The sequence below is a fragment of the Procambarus clarkii genome, chromosome 59 (genome assembly GCF_040958095.1).
Source record: "Procambarus clarkii isolate CNS0578487 chromosome 59, FALCON_Pclarkii_2.0, whole genome shotgun sequence".
Lineage (NCBI taxonomy): Eukaryota > Metazoa > Arthropoda > Malacostraca > Decapoda > Cambaridae > Procambarus > Procambarus clarkii.
In genome coordinates, this window is record NC_091208.1 from 22,942,342 (window position 1) to 22,961,354 (window position 19,013).

The 19,013-nt window shown below is 38.1% G+C and overlaps 1 protein-coding gene across 17 annotated transcripts in view; it reads left to right on the plus strand.

The window, feature by feature from the left end:
- LOC123768251 (uncharacterized) overlaps positions 1-17,046 on the plus strand; it is a 65,479-nt gene extending 48,433 nt beyond the window's left edge. For all 17 annotated transcript variants that reach the window (XM_069307016.1, XM_069307008.1, XM_069307009.1 and 14 more), the window contains 4 exons: positions 1,309-1,679; positions 2,835-3,078; positions 3,400-3,502; positions 4,027-17,046. In XM_069307016.1, the coding sequence (XP_069163117.1) occupies positions 1,309-1,679; positions 2,835-3,078; positions 3,400-3,502; positions 4,027-5,840 (2,532 nt within the window). In that variant the 3' untranslated portion in view covers positions 5,841-17,046. The remainder of the gene's footprint in view (positions 1-1,308; positions 1,680-2,834; positions 3,079-3,399; positions 3,503-4,026) is intronic.
- Positions 17,047-19,013: the final 1,967 nt, after the last annotated feature.

The following is a 19,013-nucleotide window of genomic DNA, read 5'->3' on the forward strand; positions in this document are numbered from 1 at the left end:
AACCACACAGACAGCCACAACCCCAGAGAGAGAGACATCCCTTTGTTATTAATTATAGTATGATATAAAACATATTCAGTATGAGTAATACACATCATATTAATAGAACAAATTAAATATTTAAACATAATATTTTTTTGTAATAAAATTAGTCAATTAGCATTGATGAGTTAAAGTGGAAAGCCTTATATTTTGTTACCCAGGAGGCAGAAGATGACATCTGTGAGTAGAGACATACGAGGGCCTTGTTCAGGGGGCCGAGGGGGGGGGGGTTGCTTCACCATGTTCATGTGGTGGGGGGAAAATATACTGTAAAGTGCAGTACGTATTGTCCATTACATTATGTCCAAGTATGTTTGGCTTTCTATATAAAGCATCTTATTTTCACATTTTAGGATGCAGAATGGGAGAAAGTAAATTATATACATCTTATACAAATATGTGCGATTTCTTTAGACTTCCAAAATATGTATACACATCATATTCCATTGTATGTGAATTTTAAGATAGGAATAATAAAAACTGAAATAAAAATCTATTAACAAAACGTCCAAGAAAAAACTTTGCTCAAATCGTTTGAATTGAAATTGGTATTAGAAACAAATTTTGAAATGTTATATTAATGTTACATTATCTTTAAAACCACAACTTTTTGAAGGTTTGTTTGAGAATTAGTGAAGCATTCTTTGCCTTCAATAAATGTAAAGTTGACGGAACAAGTGTAATGTCGTTTTTCTTACTTGAAACAATTGAATACATCATCAATGATAGACATCTTAGTAGTTGAGGTTGGTTTCTCATGCTGCTGGCTAGGAATTCCTATATTTTTCTGTAGATATTCATGGGAATGAAAATTTGCTAAAGCTTTAAATTTGATGGTAAAGTATTTTCTTTCACTATCTGTAGCTTTAGTTTTTTGTTCATGTTTCCTCATTTTCTTTTTTTCTCATTTGCCTCGTGCAAATAGCTTTTGATGGATTGACCTTAGGACGTCAAGCTACTTGGCTTGACCTCCTAAGGTTTCCAAACGTCAAGAAAATGGCCAATTTAAAGTGTTCTATAGTAATTCCGAGGACCCAAGACAGAAAACGGAACAGTACTTCACTTTTGCGAGCCGCTTCCATTTTCTAGTACTGGCATGACAGTTTTTGGCCTTACGTAACGCATACAATCGAAAAGCATTTTTTGTAGGAGGACGAGTTGGATTACCAATGATAAAACTTCACTAACATAAAAGATGCACTTGCCATTGGAAGAGTAAAAGTCAAGTATTAATTAGATTTGACTAATGTTTTCCTGGTGTTGCAGGTTTCTTCAAGTGTAAGTTCAAGTAAAGGAAGTTTAAGTCCAGGAGCTGGAGCCAGCATGCCCACCATCACCACGTCGGCTTCTTCACCAACGGTGCCCACAACCTCTACCACCGTGTCTAATTGTAGCACCAGCAATACCCTTAACTATTCTAGCAAAATGACTCCCCCTCAGTGCTCTCCGGTATCCTCCACTACACCGGCTGTCAGTCACGTTAATGCCTTGGGGTCTTCTCCGAAGTCGTTAGTGCAGCCAGGGATGGTGTTGCCTTCGCAGGCTTCGCCTCACCCCAGCTCAACGTCCGGAGTTCAAGAACAGTCCCCGAGCCAGACTAAGGCACCGTTAGCTTACAGCATTACAAAGGAACAACTGTGAGTAGGCCCTTTTAATCCTTTGTTATTTAATATTTATCTAAGAAATTTGGTATGAGAAGCAGATATATTTTGAAAAGCAGTTGTTGTCTGTATTGAGTCATGAATTGAAGGACTAGGTAGGTTTGCTTGAAATTTTTTATTTTAATTGTTCTAATCATAATTCAATGCAAATATGTTTAAACTATTAAGATTATTATTGGCTCTTGAAATGAATTCTCAGAAATGCATGTTCCATAAATAATTGGGAAGGAATATGTGAGGACAAAAAGTGTCTTCAGTATGTGGTTGGCCAAGATGTGAGGGGGCAGGGGGAGGGGGCCCGGTTGACGACCGGGCTGCGGGGTCGCTGAGCCCCGAAATCACCTCAAGGTAAAGTAACCTCAAGGGGTTGAGGACAGGAGAGTGGGTACAGATAACAGTACTCTTTAAAGGTGGGGGGCAGGGAGTGAGGATGATTGCTAGGAATTCAACCTGTTCACCAGATTTGATAAGTGTCCCAGTTTAAGTGGCTTAGCCTAATAAGAAGTGTGTGAGACCCATCTAGCCTATCCAGGCTGATACTCACTAATCTGAAGAAGCCTTAATCTTTCAATGCTTTTTAATTTCATTAAAGTACTGTAATTTTGATGTGGTAGTTGATAGTGTGAAAAGGCTATGTGGTAAGTGTGAGGACAGATTTAACAAGCTTTTAAGAAATACCTGACACATACCTGGAGAGGGTTCTGGGAGTGCTTCTACTCCCCGAGCCCGGCCTGAGGCCAGGCTCGACTTGTGTTTATGATTATGAGAGAAAGATTATGACAGCAAAATACTGTAGTGTGTGTAGTATAGGGGTTGGTGATGTGTTACAACCAACATGATAAAAGGCAACATTTTGGCTGTCAGACAGTTCAGGGCTTGTGATGGCCAATAGGCATAGAACAGCTTGGAGGTTCATGTTGAAATATAGCTATCTGGAGATTTTTTTCTTGGCCACCCTCTTGAAAGAGTTCCTGGTGGAAACAAAGAATCCTAAATATGAATTCGATAGATAGATTTATTATTAATACAACATTTTGATTTTGAAGGATCTCGTTACTTATTTTCAATAAAAGATTTTAATGATTTTATGTTAGAAATCGAGTATATTTGTTATTAATTTTCACTTTACAGATTTGAACATCAGCTGAAGACTGACCAGAATGGTGCTCTAAATCCCGATTATCGTAATCCATTTAAAAATAAAATTGATGCCTGTAAGCGTCTAATCCGTTACCACGTGTTCAGTGAATGTGCTCCGACGCCTCGGGAGTTGGCAGACTCCAATGCTCAGTTTGAATTACAAGCTGAATCTCTTTTGAAAAAGTTTAATAACATGAAATACAAATATCAATCTCTCTTGATCAAGGATAGTATGGTAAGCATCATTTCTCCTGTATTTTTTGTGTATGAATCATGTCTTTGGCTATTTTCTTTGGCTTCCCTAATCAGCCCTGTCCACACTGTCTCATATTTCAAGAGTTTAATCATGAAAGTATAAATGGAATGGTTAGAGAAGTGACTTTACTGAAAAGCTCATCCTCTGAGATATGATGTATTTTTGCACCATTGCAATATTTATTGTCAAAGTTCAGATGGTGTCACTGGAATGCTAAAATATTAATTAGGTTCATAGTTTGTGATTGGCCATTTATATCTTGTGGTGCTGTGGATGATTGCAATATGTATTGCATTTCAGCGTCGTCATGCGTCGTCAGAAACAGTGATGCTGTACCGACTATTTGTACAGGAAGATAAGACGAACATTGAGAGGGAGAAAGCTGATGTCCAGAATGGGAAGAGTACGTATCTCCTTAATATTGTTTTTCTTAACTTTAGCTATTCACATGACATTTTAATTTAATATGTACAATAGTAATAAGGTGCTGTAGCAGCAGATAATACATAGATAACAAACAAATATTTGGCTCAGCATTCTGTTAATTTGACTTAATTTCCATCTGCATATGTGGAATATGTACAAGGTAAACATTGCTGATGTAACCTTGCAAACACATTCATCTCTAGTTTCAACTGATGAATAATTTTCAAATCAATTGCCTCATCATTGTTTAAATGCTTCATATCTCTGCACTTAATTTCTGCACGTAATAATCATTGAGACTTCAATTGTTAGCTTCTTAGCTTTGAGGTGTGTTGGTCAGTCACTGTCACATCTTAAGTAGCAAGAATTGGTAATACAATAATCAAATAATTTTATTCAGTTCTATAGTGAACATTTATTTTTAAAGAGTTAATAAATTGTAAATGTATTTATGCACACGTGAATAGCCAGGTCTCGGGAATAAATATTTTGTATTTGCAGTAATAGATGTGCCACCAGGCCGAGTGTGCCGTACCAGTGGGGACACGTTGCCTCCTGACACACCTTATCCTTGGGAACTAGAATGGCAAAACCAAAAGATCTACAAATTTGAACCATGGCATAAAGATGAGGAAGTGGAGGAGGAGGATGAGGAAGAGGAAGAGGTAGAAGAAGTGGAGGAGGACGAGGAGCAGGAAGATGAGGCGGAAGAACATAATCAAAACAACGGAAAGGAAGACAGCTTGAAGATGGCTGTACAAGGTCAAGTGAAAGAGGAAGTGAAGCAGGAGGACAAGGAGGAAGAAGTACTAGAGGATGAGAAGAGAGAAGCAAAGGCAATAAAAGAAGAAACTGTTGAAGAACATCAAGAGAAAGTGGTAGAAGTGGAGAAGGAGGAGGAGGAGGAGGAAGAGGAGGAGGAAGAAGAAAGTTATAAAGATTATACAAAACTTGAGACTGATGAAAATGATCTTAACGAGTTTGACGATGACCAGGAAGGAGAAGCATGCCTCCAGATATTTATGAAGGAGGAGGATGAGGAGGAGGAGGAGGAAGATGAAGAAGAAGAACAACAACAACAAAATCCAGGCAAAAGAAAGGAAGAGGATAAAAGAGAACAAAGATCTCCGGGTGCTAAGTTTGAGTGTTGTGAGCTAAGGAGTGACTCTGACAATACAGATGATAATAGTAAAAAGGAGTCTGAACACGAGGAGGGGTTAGTGATTTGTGATAAAGAATTAGTGTCGAATAGTATACAAAATAGTCCAGTAGATAATGAAGCGGCTGTGGTAGGTTACCCTAGGGAAACGTGGACGAATTGTGACGAAAATATAATAAGCAGACACTCTGATCAATCTCATTCACCTGATATTCCTAGAACTCACAATAATATTTCTAAATCTATTTCGTCTCCAAATTTTGAAACGAGTGAAAATAATTTGTGTAAACAGACACATTCACCTTCTTTAAGAATAGTGACTGATAGGACAGACAAAGATAAAAGAAGGGAAAAAGTGGAAAAAGATTATAAGAAAAAATCAGATAGGGGTAAAGATAAAGATAAGGAGAGAGGACGAGACAGAGAGAAGGAAGATAGGCCACCTAAAAAACTGAAAATCAAGGCCCTGGTGCCGCCTCTTCGCATCAGGACTGACGAGAGGAGTATCGGGCTCAAATTAACGTTGAAAAAGCAAGAAGGTTCGGGGGCTTATTACAGTGTAGGGGAGGAAAGAAAGCGGGAATACCGAGTGGAACAAAATGAAGACGAGGAGGAGGAGGACGAGTTGGAGGATATGGTTGTGAGACAGTTTGACGGGGAGGAGGAGGACGACGAGGATGCCGATGGAGACGGGCACGGTCTAAAAGAAGTGAAAGTAGTTCTTCAAGATGTACTCAAAGACAAAAGGTTTAAAAAGCAAATTGAGGAACGAAGTAGTAAAAAGAGAAGACGAGAAAAAGGTGACGATAGAGGTGATAGAAATGAAAAAAGTGATAGAAATGATAGATATAATCCCCATTGGTCAAATTATGCCCAACAGCTCCATCCAAGTGAAGGAGAGAAAAATTTTTCACAATCTTCAAACCATGAAAATAGAACTTGGAACCACAACATTGGTGGTATTGAGTGGCGGAGAAGTGGCGGTGAAGGTGCTTCCAGCATAGATAATTCTAGTGATCACAGAACAAGAGAATATAGTCCTCGTTTATATACGTATAATGATCATTATAGCCACGAGTATACCAGCCGCCATAATCACTCTCAGCCATATGGGCATTCTGGTAGTCAACCAAGAAACTCGCATAGTTATTATTGATATATTTCTTATAAATTTTTTATGCAGAAATTTTTTATTCTAATTTATAAAACTTTTAACATAATCTTTACATTATGTCCTTTGCTGTATTAATATATAGCACAAATACTCAATGTTTAAGTTCACAAAATTAGTTTTTATGTGAATTAACTTCTTTTACATCTCAAGTTTGACACTGTATTTGATGGTTGTTAAACATGTCCATTTCAGTGTCATTCGGTTTAACTTTAAATTTCTTAATCTATAAAAAAATTTGAGTGTGATTGCTTTCTTTATTATTTATATGTCATATCAGCCTTCATGCCTCTTTCTTTATATTGAATCTAGTCTTTGCCCATCTACCCCTCTGGACTGTAAATAGCCAGATAATAATTGCTCAGTAGAGAGTGACTTGTTGAAGAGTGAGTCCTTATTGGTGACTCAAGTTCATGGTTACTATTATATTGGTGAGGTGAGCCTTAGTGGAATGTTTACTAAGGGTCACTGTGGCTAAGCAATTAACGGTAACAGATGTAGGAACTTGGTCGTCCTGGAGGCATCTTAATATGGGAAATTGGATTAATATTTTCCCATATGATTGTCGAATACGGCAGAAGAATTTTTAATACTTAAAAGCCCTGTGGTGTACCTATGTTTCAGTAGGTGTAAATGTTTTATAGGATCCTATTATAGTAATTTAAAATGACATAAAGATTGTGGTTATTGACCTTAATAAGGAAACTGTCATTCTCAAAATATGTGATCTCAAGTGTGATTTTTTACAAGCTTATCTCATTTTTCTACTGTTGCAGTGGTATGAAGTCTGGTTTGTGTGTATATTTTTGCCATGTACTTACTACTGTTGTCCCATAGGTTGTTGACATGTTCAGGGAGTTTATCAGCCTAGATACTGATATAATGTAATACAAGAATCCAGGCTGACTTGCTATCTACAAACACTACTTCATCTGCAGTGTGTATATGCAAAAGCCATTATACTATTTTATGCTTTTGCAGTACGTAATATGCATAATTCTTGACTAATTGTCCCTCTGCTCCAGTAAATGTTTTTGAAAATGTAGGCTACAGTGAACACTCCTGGAGAATGTAAAAGATAATAAGTCAATTTGGTGCAACTTGCATGTAGCAGTTTATTTTGCTTTCTAATGTATGCGGTGGAGTCCTGCTTATCTGGGGCCAGATTCACGAAGCAGTTACGCAGGTACTTACGAACGTGTACATCTTTCCTCAATCTTTGGCCGCTTTGTTTACAATTATTAAATAGTTAATGAGCTCCGAAGCACCAGGAGGCTGTTTATAACAATAATGACAGTTGATAGGCAAGTTTTTATGCTTGTAAAATGTTTGATAAATGTAAACAAAGCCGTCAAAGATTGAGGAAAGATGTACACGTTCGTAAGTGCTTGCGGAAGTGCTTCGTGAATCTGGCCCCTGGTCATCACAAGTCACAAACACTGTACACAACACTTAAGTCTCCTAAGTGCTATACTACCCAACTGGAAGCATGCAACTTACACATGAAATGGAGGTTAAGCTACTTCTAATTTAGTTTATTCCAGGCAGCAAGATATGTTGGATTAACTTCTTTTTTTTTTTTTATGCATTGCATCATGCAAGAGATGTTTTAAGGACAAATGGTGTGGCCGTGTGTATTCTCTGATATTACTCTCCTACTTGACACGGCAGCTCCTGACAATATTTTGAATCCACACGTTGCTACAGGTATCTGTTATTCTCAGTTTTCCAGTATTCATTTAACCATTAAAAGGTAATTATCATCATACGTTCATTCCCAGTGTTATGCGGTTATCGTCCAGTCTGTTGTCTTGATTTGCCACCCCATAAAAAATCCAGCCTCCTAACCTAACCAGAAACGTACGCACCCAAGGAAGCACCTAACCTATCGAGCCCGACGCATTAGAAAGTGTAGATATTTGCGAGCCGTTACCTTTCATAGTTGGTTGCATTTATAACTTTGGTCACCATAACATGAAAAATGAAACCTACGAGTTAAGAGGACAGGTTGTATCATCACGTGTCGATTTGAGTTCTTATCACCTGGTTTTATACTAATGATGTAAATATGGTTATAATACATCTTTATAGATGCAATAGAGTTTACTTAGAGCCATAAAGAAATTCTATAATGTTTAATTGTTTACTATTGATTAGATTATCTTGTACCACAAACCATGTGATTGTCAAATGACAATTTGGCATTTGGTGATGGTGTTTGTATCTCTTGCTGGATAACAGTACCAGACGGGATATCAGGAGAGGAGCGGGTTACAAGACACTTTGATTTGTGTCAGGAACACATGTAAAGTATTCAACACCGTGTTGTTTTTGTCAATTTTGTGTTAATAATTAGTTATCCCATACATTATATAAACTAAAATGAAACGGCAAACACACACACACCCACACCCACCCACCCACTCCCTACCCCACACCCCATCCCACACCCCACCCCACACCACTCCACCCAACCCCACCCACATCTACCACAATCATCCCAGCTCTCCCCTCTACATGGCGAGTCAACAATATTGCATAACACGAGTACACTAAATGATCCTCATATTTGATATCCCTCTCATAATCATGAACGAGAAAAAGGCATAATTTTTCTTTTCTTTCTTTCTAACCCTTGTTGCTCACATTTCACTTCTTGCCTATCTTTGCACCAAGTCAGTATTTCAACGTGCTGACACAATCATCGTTCATGTGTTAGTGATGCACTCCTGTTTCTCTTGGTGTCCTTATCCTGTATCTGCTTTCCCACTGTGTCATAGTTTAATGTATTGCATTAATTTGCTTATAACAATGATTGTGGAGTTCATCAATTAAGTTTTTAACAAATTTCCGAGCCATATTTGTGATGGGTTGGACTAATTGAGGGGTTAGATATGTGATTAAAAAGTTAAATTTAATGAAGTAAATAGTTAATTGGTGTTAAGCAAACTCAGGCTTGCTACATTTTTCTACATTACCCCTAAAGCTACAAAACATGCTCGTGAGCACTACTGGGATTTTTGTGGTGTGTGGATTGTTCTTGTGAATGGTGAGACTTCTGGAACACTAGATAAAGTCTGTGAACATGTTGGAAAGGTGACCATCAGAGTTCTGGAGATAGCCTATATTTGATTTGTAAATTAAACTTTGTTACAGATCGGCGGTTTAGGTCACCCAAACCTCGGTGAGAGAACCTTGACTTCCGTGCCCGTATTGCTCCACGGGACATTCGTGTTTGTTTATCAGAGACAGCCAGTTGAGTCGTTGACCTACCTGGTGTGCCACATAGTGCAGGTCGTACTGGTTCTTCCTGGCTGTTCAGGCACCAAGTTTACAGATAAGTGTTGGCCTTCCTTACGACTTTTGTCCTCTGCAGGGGGCTGTGCTCGTCTGTGTTGTTTTCTTGCTTCGTTTGAATCGCTCTTTATGGCAGCCTGTTATGTGTGCCATGATGACTTCACATGGCCAGAGTTGCACTCTGTGATTGCAGCTGGAGTTGCCCTTGCCTTGTGTTAGGGTTATCTTGAGAAGATTTAGGAGTGTGCTGCTGGGGGTTATATCATCTTAATGGGCCCCCACACCAGGTAGTACTGTACATGCACTATGCTCCTTTGAGAGGCCCAGTGGTTGGGTGGGCAGTAGTGTGCTTGTTCTGGGGGTCCACTGTGTCAAGTGTTCCAGCTCTGGTTCCAGTGGCAGCTTACACCTTTCTTTGCCAAGTTTTCCTAGGTTGAGGATTGGTAGGGGTTGCTTCTTGGCACCCATCTTCCCTGCTGGTGTGACGTGTGAGTTACAGCTCGGTTGATAGACACTGGGTTGAATTTGAATTATTGGTCTAATTTTGTCCAGAAAGGTGCACACAGGATAATTCCCAGATAAATGCTGCAGCTGAATGGTTAATATAAATTACCTAACTTGAAGGCCTTGGTAACTATTCAGGTAACTAATCTACTGTCTAGTCTCCAAACACTTTTAATTACTCTGGTATTGCTTGATCCAAATGATTTTCCTGTGAATCCTGCTAGCATGTTACGATACATTTACAACTGTAACAAGTAGAGCTATGCATCCATCTCAAGTCCCTGAGCTGAAACATTTCTCTCTTCACCAGGCAATTGTATACCAACAACAGCTTTCAAATCTGCTAATATTTGTCATGAATACCAATTAAATCCTCTGGCAGCCTTAATGGTGCAAATGCCTATTTCTGATATTAGTTCACATTTGCTATATTAATTTATTAAGGAAACTTTCTCATATATTGAAGGTTGTAAACCTGTGACCCATAATATTTCAATTTCCTGCTAAAACAAAATAATGATTGAAGTATTGCTTTGTGTTAGCATTATACCACAACATTTTCACACGCACTATCTAGCGATCATCTTGCATACATTGTTAATATTACAAGAGGGACTCAAAATATAATTTAAAAATTTATTGTGGTAAATACAAGAGAGAAAATCATGTAGCTTATGAAAACACACTTGTGGGCTTGATAGGATGTACAGATGAAGTGTAACGGTATGGTTAGTATGAATAAATAAATGGAGATAATGTCAAAGATGGGCAGAAAGAATATGGTAAGAAAGTGTGGTATGCTTGTGAATACTACGAGGAGTGAAAGTGAGCAGAAATGACAAACAGTTTGGAACTGTAATTACAATATATATGTACTACAAATATTTTTGTAGAGTACTATCACTGAATGTGTTTTAATTCTTTTCAATAATAATTGATTATTTTTGAATGAGTGCTTTCCCAGTTTTAAGAATTGGGAAAGGTTAATTGTGATGATGGTGGTGCCACACTGACACTACAATAAGGTGTGAGTGTGGTCAGCCACACAGGATGAGTCAGGATGGTGTCAGTGACATGAACACTTTCACAAGTGATCTCAGTAGCCAATGTTTATTGTGTGTAGTTCCATGTGGCCCTCGTCATGAAGCTAATGATCTCTTGACTCTCCCCTTCACATACTATCTCCTCCAAAAATGAGATGGCCAATCATGATTACTATGTGGCATCACCTCATCACTCACTATGTCTTAAAGCCACTGTTCAATAAGGTTGGCTAAGATTAATGACAACCTATAAATTCCTTTATAATGCTGGTCAGCCAGCTAATGTCATTCAGCAACGGCGATGATGTTACCCCTTTAATGAACACAACTACTCATCATTTTCTCTTGACCTCATTCTTTGCCAATTTTACCGTTGGGGATATTTTAAGAGAGATCCTTGGCCATGTTATCTTGAAGGCCAACATAGATCTGCCTGGAAACAAAAGGTCACTTCTAAAATGACTTAATGGTATGATTGGCCGAATGTCCAAAGAGTGCGAGAAACAAGGACTGGCCTAAATGTCCAAGGAGTTTTTATTATATATTAAAAATAAATGCCAGTTGGCCATATTTTCATATGTTGTCTAGTGTCTTGCCTTTCTCTAGTATTTACCACAATAATGATATTTGTTTTCATATTTCTAACCACAGTATCTTGTAAAACATGTTATTGCTGTATAGCCTTACTGGCTTAGCACTTTTTGATAATTATCTTTACAATTACCAACAATTAAAAGTTATAAATGCTAATGATGAGGATTTGACAATTACAAAATAACAAGTAGAATATAGCAGCTCTCCATTATCACTGGTATTTAATACCGATGAACTTGTCAAAACATTATAATACTTAAAACCAGTGATTGAAAGAAATGATCGTAGTGGCACACTTTACTTGATATTTGAGCATGGCAAGTACTTCATGTCCATAATTCTGTTTTATAGGGGAAAAATATTGACTCGTTTGTTGGCAACTTGCTTTAGGATAAGCATCTTTAACCCTTAGACAGAGGCTATCATCAGTTGTTGATTCACAGGGTAATGTGGTTACCTTGCAATGATTTCGGGGGGTTCACCGTCCCTGTGGCCGGTCCTCGACTAGGTCTCCTCGTTGCTGGACTGGTCAACCAGGTTGTTGGACGGAACTGCACGCACCCAGACGTATAAATCGCAGCCTGGTTGATCAGGTATCCTTTGGATACCTGAATGATCAGAATGATTAGTTGATCATGATCAAAACATGTTTGAATAATCAGGTATCCTTTGGATACCTGATCATACCTGACTTTAGTATGATCTTTTGTTCCTGATACACATTTGAAGATTTTCAAACAAATGAGGTTATCATCATGAATGTTACTAGGGGAATTTGGTCATCATATAATGATTTAAACAAATATTGTTTTGGTTTTACATGTATGATGCAAATATGGATATAAAAGCTCTCTGTGGATGTAAATCAAGGAAAACAAGTGAATAAAGTATCGGTGAAACATCAGAGAATAAATTAGGAAGCGTCAGTAAAGTCGAGCACCAGGCTGCTGCTGCTGTTTTAGATTCAGCTTCTCGGAACAAAACGTTCCAAGTAGCACGGCCTATGGTGAGCCCATAGTGGACTTACCTGGCACAGGAGTGGGGCTGTATGTGAGCACCAGGCATTGACAAATGCCAAATGCAGATTTACGGAGCACCTACACCCAGTGAAGCGATACATATTCACTTATTTTTTGCGTTTTTCTTATATTCTGCATACAAATTAAAAATTCTATAATGAAATTTGTATTTATATTTTTTGTGTATAGGCGGGTATGACCATTTCTCCATAGCCACTGTCTAAGGGTTAACTAAAAATGGCAAACATTTCCATAATATTCTGGATCATTTTTGTAATTAGTGCAAGTCTGAAAAGACAAACTGGGAAGTGTTTTCTTGTCTGCTGAAGGTTATTTCTGGATGGCTATAGATGTCACTAGCACTCTTCTTCCTTTTTGGCTTCTTTTCATGATTACTTATAGGACATCCCAGTAATAAATAAGCTGCTTATTAAGGAGCAGTGATAGGTGTGAAGGTGAAGGGGGCAAATGTGAAGGCACAGGATTCACAGAGCACTTGAGAGATGTGTACCTCTTACCCTGATGATGGCAACTTAGCCTGTGTTACTAGTGAGTGTATGAGCTCTGAAGCACAATGAGGTCATCCATAACAATAATAACCTTGGGTTGAGGATGACCTTGCAGTGCTTCACACCTCATAAAGTGTTCAGTAAATACAGACTAAGGGGCGTTGAGTAGAGTAAGAAGTCCAGGTATCGTGCGTGGACACACGACTGCTCTGGGGACAGATTCACGAAAGCACTTACGCAAACACTTACGAACCTGTACATCTTTTCTCAATCTCTGGCGGCTTTGTTTCCAATTATTAAACAGTTAATGAGCTCCGAAGCACCAGAAGGCTGTTTATAACAATAACAACAGTTGAATGGAAAGTTTTCATGCTTGTAAACTGTTTAATAAATGTAACCAAAGCCGTCAAAGATTGAGGAAAGATGTACACGTTCGTAAGTGCTTGCGTAAGTGCTTTCATGAATCTGGCCCCTGGATTCTATCTTGTTAGAATGGATTTATATTCTGATTTCTGTAACAATAAAAAGTGATAAAGTGAATTAGTGCATATATGCTAGTACAGTATTGGTGCTGATGGCTCGCATAGGGAAAGTGTACTCCTTACTGCACATGTTCTCATTAGCATTACTATAATTCCTAACGCACATCATGACATATTCACACTTGTCCAATATATCAGTATAACTATGGCTCTCATTATAAACTAAAATTGGATTGTAAGTAAACAAATAAAATGCCTTTAAGCATAATTATTCAATTAAACATTAGAGCACAGTACAGTATTGGTAAAGATGAGAGGAACCCGCTGATGGAGATCATTCTTAACTTAAGTAGTAAAGTCGCTGCTATTCTGCATACTTGTCACTGTCTAGACTTGTTTCTGTGAAAGAAAAATAACTACAGTATATAGCCATAATGGCTTAGCACCTTTCCTAATAATTACTTTGGAAGAAGTAGGCCAATTTTTTTTAATCATTCTACATAACTATTCCGATTCATGAGGCACAATATCCATTACGTAACCAATAATTTTAACACTTAAAGAAGTTTGATACAATAATACACAGGGAATATTTCCAAGAATTAAAAAAAAAAAGAATAGTTTGTAATTTTGTTTTCTAAAGTTGTTTATTGTATTGTTTGTATGAACTGAAAGTTTTAAGAGTATTATTGGATGTCAGTAAACCATACTTGCCTCTTTGTTCGCAGTACTTACTGTGTTGTGCATCTCGCGAGGCTGGACAAACTCCTGGTTGTGACGTAAACAAGGTCTTGGTTTGCGGCTTTGTTTGGTTTGTGTTGACATGTATTTCTCTCTGCAGTGTAAAATATATACTGGTATGTCGTGCTTTTTTTTTAGACAAAATCATCTGACTTGGCCTAGTAAGCAAGCTTATTGCTTCTGACTAGGCATAGTTTTTAATTTGTTTTGCTATATCTGGAGGATTTTTTGTTCATAATTATTACAATATGATTAAATGATTAGTTATTATTTGATATCAGTTCAATTTGAGTACAAATTGGGTACTACTGAGGAATGATTAGCACTCACCTAACCTAAATAAACTAAGTTAGTCTTTGTTCAAAATACTGTATACAAATTGCATATCATAAGTGTTCAACTGACTATATTTATATATGCTTAAGAAAAAATGGTTAAATTATTCATAAATATAGGAATTCCGAGTATTCAGACATTGTCTAAAAAGCATGACATATATCATACACTTACGAAAACATTTACATACGAACAGTCGTATACTGTACACGCACATTTTCACACACTCACACACATACACACACACACACACACACATGGACACCACGAGCGTAGCTCTCACGCTGTAACTACACTTAAGGTACTGTAATTACACACTATTCTCCCCACCCCACATTCATATTTATTATTTTTAAACTGATGGGGCAATGGGTGAGCTGAATTTTTAATTACAATTGATTTTTTTTCCCCCATATTTCTTCTCTCTCCATTATATATTTTATCAAAATCTAAAGTTCCTTCATACAAGTGTTGCCCCACCTGTCTGGACAGTCTTTTTTAATGTTGACACTTGGCTGTAAATAATGTCAAAGTTGACAGACAAGATAAATAGAGCTCCACTGCATAAGAATAAAATAAGTTTTTTGGAAAGCATTGAGTGATGTGTAATCCTGGTTATAAATCATGGTGAGGAAGAACTGGTTTGTATGCCTCTGGAGTTCTGATTTCAAACTTCTTGGCTTTATGTTCATCACCAGAGAATAGATTTCTTGGCAGCTATTTATTGTTAAGCCTATACCAGTTCTTCCGTGTGTGAGGATGATTGACAACGTAGTACAGGCAATTTTGTTTTATTTGTTTTGGTGATCAGTTCCAGAAATTTTGGAGGTCTTTGCTACTTCCTTTGAGAGTACAACTAGTTTATGTCAAGACTCCACACCTGGACTGTAACTGTATTGACCTAGGTAGCTTTCATACTACAAATACAGCGGAGAATAGAGGTTAATTTTTGACGCATTTTTCTTTATGTATCGGTAGTGTCCCTTCCAAACGAGCAAATCTGAGGTTTCTTGAGCCATTCAGTAATTACAAAAGAAAATTTCCACATTGGGTGTTGTCTTTAAGTATCTTAAACTGTAAAATTGCTTATAAATTTGTTTCAACCTTTGCCAGAATGCTTTTTTCTTGGCTGTCATCTGATTTTATGCAATTTGTTAAATGTAATTTAAATGCAATTTAAATGCAATTAAATGTAATTTGGTTGTAAGAAACATAACTGTTCAGGCCTTATCAAATCAGTCTTGGGAAACTATATATGAATGCAACCTGTATTGTGCAAATTGTACACAAGTATACAGTTTTATCATCTTGCATCATGGGGTCCGGTACTTTTTCAAAGCGAGTATTGGCATATGACTACCAGGAGCAAGGTTGCAATATTCTTAAAGTTTGCCTTTGCAATATGTTAAGGCAAATGCAGCCTCGAATGACTGCGCACACAACCGGACGAGTTAGATTTCCCATCTTGTCTTCCGTTTTCCCACATGCTTAGCAAATTGTAAATTTTGCGTACCACATCAAGGTTTGCAATTCATATATTCTACAAGATGTTTCAGCTGTTGGAAAAATGTTGTAGACCTCAACAGATGTTTATGATCAGTTAGAATTTTGGACATTTTAAACACTTGAAATAAGGGTAGAGTTTACTTTGTGGGAGTATGTGCTCTAGTGGACACGTGTATGTGTCCATACATGTGCTCTACTGTTGGGCCACACTATTGAGCCAGTACATCTTTTCCTTCTCCTTCATTCATAAATATTAAAGATAAGCCCAATTGTGAAGTTTCAGAAATTGTACCTAGTGGAAAAGGTTTGAAATGTTTTGGAGCGGATAAGACTAATTTTGATGTTTAGCAGTTAGTTTTCATTTATTGTCATTAGGCATTTAATCATATTTTTAATACACTAAATTGATTAAATTTTAATCAAAAATAATAATAATAATAGCCCTCCAAGCATAATGGGACCTATTAACTAAGCAGTCACTGAATTGGCTGCAAGGCCTGGACTATAATTGATGTGAACCTTGATGATGAGAGGCAACAATGCAACCGTGCCATACCGAGACCATCATGCCTCTCGTGCATCCCTGTTGCTCCCAGGCCAGTCTTACCGTGTGGTCACAAAATGGGTATATTTGAGTTCTAGCATGCTAGGAGAGTAGCCCATATTGAAAGTTGTAAAGATATTGAACTTGGTTCCAAGAGGTGGTTTCACCAGTATTTATAGGGACAGTATTCAGTGCCTTTTTTGACTAAAATGTAAAATCATCTTCTCTGTCATGATAACTATTTAATCTTTAAAAATAATTTTAGTCGTCTTAATAATGATGCTATATTATGGGTTACTTTTCCAAGCTCCCGTTGGCTTTTGGGTACTTGACCATTGCACTCGATGCATATTTATGTGGGACGTATCCATAAGTCTGAGGGGCACTTTCATTTTAGGCAAGCATGACAAAAAGAGAAAAATATTTTGAGTAAGTTATTTTTTATACCTCACGATGTTGTTGAAGTTCAAATGCATTTTTATAATTTTTTCTTATTCTTTTTTCTTTTGTTGGAAGGGACCTATGTTTGTCTCTCAGGGTCCATGAAGTACGGTAAACTCACACTTATGTGATGACTAAATGTATCTTTTAATAATAAAAATATGAATTGAATAAATTTTTTATGATCTTGCATAATGATGATGCTAAATTTAGTTAATATTTTGTTTCCAGTTTACCTTTTCTTGTAGATGCCTGCAAGAAGCAACCATATTCTTCAAGGTCTTCCAGGGTTTTCTGAACTGCTTACCATCCAAGAAGACAAATTATATGAATATAACTATAAAACTTGATACTACAGTAATGTACACAATTTGTAAGTCAAGCTGTAAGAAGACACATTACCAAATGTTGAAAATGAAGAGGTGAGTTGATGAGTTCATGAGTAATGACTTGCACATCCATAAGCACCTAGTTGCCTCAGTAGATACCCATGTCACTTTTAATCCCCACCTGGACTGGAACAGGAGGCAATCTGCCACCTAGCTACTTTGCCCTGCATTGATGTGATCTTGGATCAGGTCTGCAAAAAAGTCCAGTTAAATAGCAGCATTTGCCTCGTGGTCAACGTTGTCAGCTCCTTCAAGTAGTTAAGATCAGTTGTGATGATAGGACCCTTCCATCTGTAATTCTTGCCAGTACCAGACGCTCTATTCGGGTATACATTCCCTCTCCACACCTCTTCAATAGGTGTTGGAATTTGGACATGGTCCAGCAAAATGCACTAGTGAGGTATCCCTTTGCCCCTTAAATCCTGACACCTCCACCATTCCCCTCCTTCCACTCCTCTGTGATATTTAGCCGAGGGCTCCTGGACCACCAATCAGCATTGCCACTATTCCTTCCCAGTCTTCTCCTGTCCATTGTTCTGGTGTTGCCTCTCCTCTCTGTCCACTGTGACCTCCTTTACCTTTCATCTCGGCCCTCCCTTCTGTCCTTTGGCCCTCCCTGAGAACTGTCCATCCATAAATATCCATCTTCCTCCTAGACGTCTTTGTATTGGCCACTCTCGTCTCTCTCTGCCTGAGACAGTGGAAGCTGCTGCACAGTATACTAGCATGCCAATGTCTCAGTCAGAAACAGAAACCATGTAACTCTTATTACACCCTCCCCAGTGGGGAAGAAGGCTTCAGTCCATCCCCTACTGCCTACCTCCGACTGTCCTTGCATCTCTTCTCATCTTAGTGACAAGAGCCAGCTGACTTCACTATGGAAAGTCCCACAGCCATTGATTCTTCCTCTGGTGCTGTCTTAAGTTCCCTGCTGTTTCTGCTCGGGTGCTTCCTTCCTCAGCAGACCATGTCAGGTGGTTCGCCTCTGCCCCTTCCTACTTCCTTCCACCCTGATTTCACTGTACCTGCTCCTGATCCTCCCTGATATGCTGTGCTCTTCTGTGCATTAATTATTATCATTTTCTTTTTACTGTTTTCTGTACTTGATTATGTTCATTGGAATATATGTGGTTTTTGTGCCAATTACCATTTTGTGCTTGTCTCCAGGAGCCGATGCTTCGTGTTCGATTCTGGTCACTTCTATGGTTATTCTTTTATCTCTTCCTCTCCAGTTTTTGTTGGTACCTCTAATTCTACTGCCCTCTTGGTCCAAAATGATATTCCCTTTGTCCCCCTGCTTTTTTAATCAAACTTTCATTCCTTTGCTGTCCATATCTTTGTGAGTAAATGGTACACCATCTGTTCCACTTACTCCCACCAATATATTCCACTTTTTCTTCCCGATCTTAAACACCTGTTGAACTCATTTCCGGAGCCTGTGCTCCTTTTGGGTGATGTTAACTGTTGGCCTGCCCTCTTGGGCAATGATCTGACAAATACCTGAGGCCACATTCTAGAACATTTCACCCTCTCTTCTTCCTAGTTTCTCTTTAATTCTGGCAAGCTGACGCATGTTGTGTTGGCTCTGTTCCCTTTCATCACCCAAATGACTTTGGCTATGTTACATATTGGCCATACATGCTTAGCTCACAGGTATTTAGTGAAATGCCGTACTGCTCCTTATTGTCCAAACTGCATTGTCTCGCTAACAGTCGTGCACCTCTTTGTAGAATGTCCTGATTTTCAGGACAAT